The sequence below is a fragment of the Podarcis filfolensis genome (genome assembly GCF_964270895.1).
Source record: "Podarcis filfolensis genome assembly, chromosome: 12".
Lineage (NCBI taxonomy): Eukaryota > Metazoa > Chordata > Lepidosauria > Squamata > Lacertidae > Podarcis > Podarcis filfolensis.
In genome coordinates this window covers 7,455,475-7,463,815 of record NC_139614.1, presented here as the reverse complement: position 1 = coordinate 7,463,815, position 8,341 = coordinate 7,455,475, and the positions used below count along the sequence as shown (strand labels likewise).

Genomic DNA, 8,341 nt, shown 5'->3' with positions numbered 1-8,341 from the left:
GAATAAGGTGCAAAAGTGTTTGTAGAAATGAAGCTAAGGTTGATGACTTGCAGTTACCAATTCCTTATGTGATGCCCTGGAAAATCCTTACAGACACATCAGTCGTATGCACGTCTGCTCAGAAGTAAGTCCTGTTGAGTTCAGTGGAATTCTCCTAGGCATGTATATACTGGGACGCGGGTGGCGCTGTGGGTTACAACCAGAGCCTAGGACTTGCCAATCAGAAGGTTGGCGGTTCGAATCCCTGCGACGGGGTGAGCTCCCGTTGCTCAGTCCCTGCTCCTGCCAACCTAGCAGTTCGAAAGCACGTCAAAGTGCAAGTAGATAAATAGGTACCGCTCCAGCGGGAAGGTAAACGGCGTTTCCGTGCGCTGCTCTGGTTCGCCAGAAGCGGCTTAGTCATGCTGGCCACATGACCCGGAAGCTATACGCCGGCTCCCTCGGCCAATAAAGCAAGATGAGCGCCGCAACCCCAGAGTCGGCCACAACTGGACCTAATGGTCAGGGGTCCCTTTACCTTTACCTTATGTATACACTGGATTGTAGCAAGAAAGGAATCTCATCATGCCTATTCGTTAGCACATGTGCCACATGTCTTTTGGCCATGATATTCTACTTTTGTATATTCACTCAAGTAGCTCCCACTAAACAACTTCCTATAATTGGGGGAGAAATTAATAATTCAGTTATAGCATCCTACTTTGCTTCTATCAAATGACAATGTGAACATTAATGCAGTCAGTACAGATGACAAACAAGTACTTAGTAGAAGTATGAATTTTCAAAGAAAATATTTTAATGAAGCAATTAAGAAGCATAAGCTGGAGATTACGGGAAGAAGCATGAATGGATTTATATGCAAGTTTGGGCAAGACAAAACTTCCCCTCTTCCATGAACTCTCTTATGGTTCAGACTTGAGAGCATTGTTTTAAAGCCGCCGTAGTTCAGTTAAAATGCTAACTTCCATCGGCTCCCTCTAGTGGAAAGAATACCAGTGGAAAGAATACAATAGGAAACCAATGTAGCTTAGATCTGAAGGCACTTTCACATACAGGGAAGGAGTTTCCCCCCACCAATTTTCCTTCCTTGTTCCATCCCACTATGCTTTGAGGTCAATCTTTGGGAGGGCTTTTCGGTGGACATGGAGGGTTGCCACCAGAAGGGCAGTGAAAAGAAGTCCCCTTGTACTGACAGAGGCAAGCTCCTCCTAGTCTGCTTCAGAGCCTATAGATACAGTGAACAGAATTCAAGGATATACTTCCTTCAGTTTGCAATTTTTGCTTAATTAAAGCAGGACAAGATTTCATACAGCAAGATCTAACATCTTGTTGAGTGCATTTTTTAAAAGATGCTCTTAAGTCTGAAAACTGTTTAATTGTTTGTGTCTCTATAGAAAACTAAACTCTAGTTATCCTGCATAGTAACTTCACCTTTCTTATCATTATTTTCTAATGTCACATACTGTCTACAGACAAGGCTTCTCTCTCAATTCCCTCCGGTTAACTAGAAATGTAAGCTGAGCAGCACAACTGTAAGGAAAAAACTTAAATCTGCATTAAATCTGAAGATCAGAATAGTCAATAAACCAATTTCCAAGTAAATGCATTTAGGAATGGAAAGCTGGCTTTGTTAAAACACTGTAAAAAAATCTCTTATATATTGACTGCAGTAATATTTTTTAAGAGGAAATATTTGCATTGTTTCTGTGTGGAAAGCTACTTAAAAATAAATGCAGAGTAAGCATATATGACCAGGCTTTTTGTGCTTATTTTACATCAGTCCATGGGTAGGCAAACTAAGGCCCGGGGGCTGGATCTGGCCCAATCGCCTTCTAAATCTGGCCCGCGGACAGTCCGGGAATCAGTGGAATGTGTCCTTTTATTTAAAATGCATCTCCGGGTTATTTGTGGGGCATAGGAATTCGTTCGTGTGTTTTTTTCCAAAATATAATCTGGCCCCCACAAGGTCTGAGGGACAGTGGACCAGCCCCCTGCTGAAAAAGTTTGCTGACCCCTGGTAGAGCATGAGACTCTTAAATCTCAGTTGTGGGTTTGAGCCCTATGTTGGACAAAAGATTCCTGCACTGCAAGGGGGGTGGTCTAGATGACCCTCATGGTGCCTTCCAAATCAGCAATTCTATGAATAATGATAATATTGTACTATGAGACCAGTTTGGAATTGCTTTAAATATTATAGGAATTAACTGTGGTGTCTGTTGTTTACAGGATACAGGTACATTTTCTTCCTTCCATATACAGTCATACCTCGGGTTACAGATGCTTCAGGTTGCGTTTTTTCAGGTTACGGACCGCCGAAACCCGGAAGTACCGGAACAGTTTACTTCCGAGTTTCGGTGGTCGCGCATGTGCAGAAGCGCTAAATTGCGCTTTGCGCATAAGCGCTGAATGTGTGCACACCCATGTGTGCGCAGACACATCACTGTGGGTTGCGAATGTGCATCCCGCACGGATCACGTTCGCAACCCAAGCATCCACTGTACTTTATTTGGTTCTTGAGAACATCTTTTAAGTAGATAAGCCACTTCTATGGCAAGGCAGAATAGTGTTTTAACGGTGAATGATATTGAGCAATTGGTACAATATGATAAGAATTTGGCGATAGAAATCTCTTCCTTTTACTTATTTTTATCTCAACCTACAAAGCAGTTGTCAGCTAGCCAGCTGCACGCGTTGCTGCACTTAGCAGAGAAAACGCTCCCGGCAGCCAGCCATAAATTCCTTTCTTTATTTCCTTCTGACAAGATTACATGCAGAATAAACAAAGCGATCCGTCTCTCATGACGCGTTGCTCTGACTAGTTTCTCTTTTCCCTCTCCCTCGAGACCAACACAACCAACGGCTCAGCCCCTTCCGTTTTTCCCTGTAACGTGGATCCCCCTCTCTCTGAAGCACCCCTTCCTCCCCAGACTCACTATCCTCTTCTCTGTCTTCTGAGGAGGACTCAGTACTGAGCAGTGGAGATCGTTCCCTGTATCCTCCAATTCTTTCCTCCCTCGCTGCCTGCAGTTCCCTGACAGCAGTTAACATTTGTTTTCATCTAAAGGAAATAAAATCACAAGGTATTTTAGCAAGATATTTGCTCTCACAGCCTAAAACTCTAGGCTGTGGGGACGAGGAAGGAAAGCTGGAGAGAAATGCATGAGAAAACAATTCCCCCACACATTATGAACCACAGCGTAACCAGCTCATGTATGATATAGATAAAAAGTAAGAAATATTTATAACCAGCTCATAACCTGCTCTAAGCAGCCTGAACCACAACCATTCAAAATTCCTGGTTTTATCTGACATCTAAAATGCCAGAGTTACAAAAACAACAACTGTGTTCAATACGGTTGGTTTTTTTTAAAAAAAAACCTCTTTATTGCCTTGCTCTGAACAGCAAGTTAATTTTGCCTTTACAACAAAGTCATGATTTTAACTTACAAAGTCTTTGTTAACGATGCATTTTTCCTGAAATGGAAATTTGCCTTTATATAAATGTAAAAAATAAAAATAAAAAACGCATCAGGTTTCATCAATATATTCCTACAGAAGCTTTAACAGGAAGTCTTCAATGATGACATATGACTTTATTTACACTTCTGGTCCTTCTCCTCCGGGAACCAGCTGAAAAGAAAGTTCACATGAGAAGATGAAGAACATAAGCATTTCATCTAGAAAAGTTACGTACAACCATTCTACCCTTTCTCAAGGATGGAGCTACAGAAACATGCCCAGCAAGATCAGTTCTCTTGGCCTGTCTGGCAGAGCCACCCCCTGACTACCCGTCTCAGGCAGCAAGATTCCTCCCACCATTTGCAGTCTGGCTCATACAACACACTAAGTCAAACAAGGTTCACACTTGGTTATAGCTCACAGTTACTGGGGAGAGAACTTAGCCGCAAGCTCTGGTGCAGATGGTAATCTAGACCAAATCTTGGCAACAAAAAGGATGAAGGAGCAGCAAGGCAGCTGTGAGCTTGTCTGTGGGGACACCCCCCCCCCCGTTCTCACCAAGTCAGGGTTAGGCTTAGCATGTTGTGTGAAGCAGGCCATTGTATAAGACACCTTGAATTTTTCAGCTCAAAAAAGATTATATACACATGTGTGTCTGTAAATAAATTACATTAGAATAGCTTATATTCCCTTGTTTTACATTTATTGAGACCCCCACCCAAAATAGGCCATATCTCCACCTCCCTGACTCAGAACATGCAACATCTCAGTTCTTTTTTAGGATACCACTTCAATTTTTTGGCATTTTATTGGATTCTGTTTCAGTTTCTGACAACAGTTTCTGAATTAACCAAGCTTCCACAGTAACTACAGTTTTGCCTAGTTAGCAGGAATTAACTAGGGGCAGAAATGTAAAAAGAATTACTTACCATTGTTATGTTATTTCCATTTAGCAAAATCTGGTCTAGCTTTGTAATTCTTCGTCCTTCAGGTGTGATCTCACTGTTGAAAACAAGACAAACAGAAAAAAGGATACAAAACTAGAAAGTTTGATGAAAACTAGCTACCTATTTTTCATTCAAGTCTTAATTATCTGATAAGAGACTGCTACTCTCCACACCAGAGTCACCCAAATGTCCCTGAAGGGGAAAACTGGTAAGATAAATAATTGCAGCAATCCTACCCACATTGTTCTGCAATGGGGATTTGTAGAGAGGAGCATCCCAGTGTCAGGGGGCAGGTGCCAAGAGTAGGATAATAACTCACACAGCATCAATGAAGTTAACTTTTCATTCAAAGAAACAAAGAGCTCAGGAGGCCAAGCCTAGTGAACACAGCAACTCTTGCCTCAATGAGGCAGTTGTGAGGACTGAAGGTCCCTGCCTTCCCACAGCTGCCTAAGTCTCCACCTCCCCTGGGTCCTTTCCAAGCAATCTGAGACTCCATTGATGTGTCTGTCTCTCCTCCACCCTCTTCATACTTCTTTTGGTCCTGGGAGACCAGGGGGAGGGGAGCCGGTCACAACAGGAGGGGGAGACCCCCTGGCTTCTTCAGAGGTCCACCTCATCTGCTTCTTGCCCCCCCTCCTCTCCAGCCCCAATTCTGGACTGCTCTCTACCACAGGCTCGTCCTGCTCACTAAACCCTGTTACCTCTTCAGCTTCCAACACCACCTCCTCCCAGTCTGCTCCCTCTTTTCCCTCTGACCCCTTATCGTAGTCCCACTACCAATTTCTGGGCTCTGAGCCTTGGGGGTTCCCCAGCTGGTGCCTCGTACCACTAATATAATGCTCCACTCTCACCTTAGGAGAATTACACTCTGCTTTTTCTGAAAACTGGTGAACAGTATTACAGCATGCCTCACAAAAGTAGCTAATATTGTCAGCCTACGTCCAAGTGTGGGAGAGGTCAAGAGAGCAAGTTCTGAAGAGTGAGTCAAAGTAAAGACAACTGTTGGTACAAAATGCGCTGAGATTGAAAGCCAGAAGCAGCCATACTTACAATTCTGTAACATCTTCCAATACCATGTCTGAAGCCTGATGTCAAGGAAAAAGTTACTACAAAAGTAGTGATTCACATTTCCCCCTGCATTCATTAGATGAGTAGATATCCAAGAGGGCTAACAGTGTTTTTATATTATCAAGGTGTAGGTCCTGTTCATATAATACATGGCTGTCACACAAGTGCCTCAGAGCATGTGCAATAGGTGCTAGGCTTGCAGCCTGGAAGAATGATGTACAACAGGGGTAGGGAACATGTGATCTTGTTGGACTCCAATTCCCATCAGTCCCATTCAGCATGGCCAATTGTGAGGGGTGATATAATCCAGCAGCATCTGGAGGACAAGGATATAATACCCCATCCATTATGTACAGGTACCATCTGTCAGTACTGCAGACACAGTAATCGCAGAAGCCCAGTGGCTGCAAATGATCTTGCACAGTTGCAGTGCAAACCACCAAATGTACAAACCTAAATGCAGGTCTACTTTTCTCCAATTCAAAACACCAGAACAACTCCCTTTCCAGGGGAACGTTATTTTAAACAGCTGCTTGCCAAAAAAAACCCCCAACAACCCACACACACAACCCAAAAAGCAAACTGTCAAAAGCTTCCACATTATTCCCTGTAAAGGATACTGACAAAGTCATCAAATCCTAGGAGTGTGCCAACAATTTCTTTATCACTTTTCATCACGATGTGAATTCGTGAGCCTATGCACTTGTCCACCAGCTCTGTTAATCAGAAAAAGCATTTAATTAGCAGTTACTAATGTATGTACAAATGTATGAGCACTGTCTCTTTCTTCAAGATGTGTTTTCAGTTACCAATGATTTTAAACATACTTCATTTACAAAACAGTCTCTATCCAAACTAAAAACAATCTTAATAGCAGGGGACACTAGCATATTACATCATTAAATAAATCCAGTGGGTCAATTAAATAACCCCAAAGTTCAAAAGATGCAGTTGGGAGCTGATTATGATCATATACAAAATAAAAGGATTGCTAGAGCCTCAAATTTTAATGTGATTTCAGTTCTGAACCTTTCCCTGCTTTTCAGAAACTAGCATTCAGGAGCATTGTTGGCTGCAGCTGTGAAGGCAGAGCACAGCCATTGCATTTAGTAGCCACTGCTAGGCTTATTATCCTCCGTGAATTTGTCCAGTCCTCTTTAGAAGCCGTTCAAGTTGTGGGCCACCGCTGCCTCCTGTGGAAGCGAGTTCCACAGTTGAACCAACTGCACTGCATGGAGAAACGCTTCCTTTTATCCATCCCGAATCTTCCAACATTCGGTTTCATTGGATGCCCATGAGTTCTGGTGCCATGAGAGGGAAAGAACCCTCCTCTCCATGCTGTGTGTAACTTTGCCCCAGGTATGTGGCCATGATGCCACATGTACAAATGCTGCACTTGCCCCCCCCCACCTCTCGTCTCCCTCATCCTCCCCCCTCTCTCCCCCTCCCCACCCCATTTCTCTCACCTCTCCCCCACCCCATTTCCCCCTCCCTGTCCCACCCCATTTCTCCCCCCTCTCCCCCACCCCTCCCTGTCCCACCCCATTTCCCCCTCTCCCCCACCCCATTTCCCCCTCCCTGTCCCACCCCATTTCTCCCCCCTCTCCCCCACCCCTCCCTGTCCCACCCCATTTCCCCCTCCCTGTCCCACCCCATTTCCCCCTCTCCCCCACCCCATTTCCCCCTCCCTGTCCCACCCCATTTCCCCCTCCCTCAGGCCACCCCACCCCATTTCCCCCTCCCTGTCCTACCCCATTTCCCCCTCCCTCAGGCCACTCCATTTCACCTCCCGCACCCCATTTCTCCCTCACCCCATTTCCAGCCCTCTCCCTCACCCCACCTCATTTCCCCTCCCCACCCTGCCCCAACCCATCCCCATTTCCCCTCCCCACCCTGCCCCACCCATTTCAACCCTCTCTCCCCACCACACCACACCACACCCCATTCTCCCACCTCTCCCCCACCCCATTTCCCCCTCCCTGTCCCACCCCATTTCCCCTCCCTCAGCCCACTCCATTTCACCTCCCCCACCCCATTTCTCCCTCACCCCATTTCCAGCCCTCTCCCTCACCCCACCCCATTTCCCCTCCCCACCCCACCCTGCCCCAACCCATTTCAGCCCTCTCTCCCCACCACACCACACCCCATTCTCCCACCTCTCCCCCACCCCATTTCACCTCCCCCACCCCATTTCTCCCTCACCCCATTTCCAGCCCTCTCCCTCACCCCACCCCATTTCCCCACCCCCACCCTGCCCCAACCCATTTCAACTCTCTTCTCCCCTCTCTCCCCCACCCCATTTCCCCTCCCCCTCCCGCCCTCTCTTTAGCCCTCTCCTCCGGGACGAGCGCCCGCCATTCATTTACCAAGAGGCAGAAGCTGAGACGGGTTGGTAGTCGCGTTGGCCGCCATTTTGCCATTTATTAAAAAATAAATAAATAAAGGCCGGAGGAGGCGGGCTCTTGCGTCCCCGGCCACTCATAACAGAGCAGACTGTTGCAGCTTGGACAGACTCAGGGAATCGATAAGAGAGCAATCGAACTAGGACAGCCCTCGGAAAGGAGTCCCGGCGCAAGTCGAGGCCGAGGGGCACGTGACGACCGAGCGCTAACTTTAAAAGCCCTACTCTGGTTTGTTTCTTTTCTTAAAACGTACCGTGCTTTAAATCCGAAACGCATCTCCTGGAACTCTTTCTATTGCCTCCAAAGACCTAAAGGCGGGCTGTGTGTGGTAAAGGAGAAGGCACTCTGTGCATGCTCAAAGGTATCTTTTCGCCCCCTTGTTCCTAGATTGGACCCTGGTATGGAAAATCTCGGGCGCTTGGATTTTGGCCGAAGTACGACTCGAAAAGCCGGAGTTCTGAA

At 46.1% G+C, this 8,341-nt stretch overlaps 1 protein-coding gene across 1 annotated transcript; it reads right to left on the bottom strand.

Moving 5' to 3' along the window:
• Positions 1 to 774: 774 nt before the first annotated feature.
• On the bottom strand, positions 775 to 7,889 carry LSM5 (LSM5 homolog, U6 small nuclear RNA and mRNA degradation associated; the record flags this gene model as incomplete). The annotated part of the gene is made up of 5 exons (XM_083578392.1): positions 775 to 3,630; positions 4,389 to 4,461; positions 5,460 to 5,487; positions 6,098 to 6,193; positions 7,844 to 7,889. 5 exons carry the CDS (start codon positions 7,887 to 7,889, stop codon positions 3,598 to 3,600), a joined length of 276 nt encoding a protein of 91 aa, XP_083434518.1. The 3' UTR covers positions 775 to 3,597.
• Between the last annotated feature and the right edge of the window lie 452 nt (positions 7,890 to 8,341).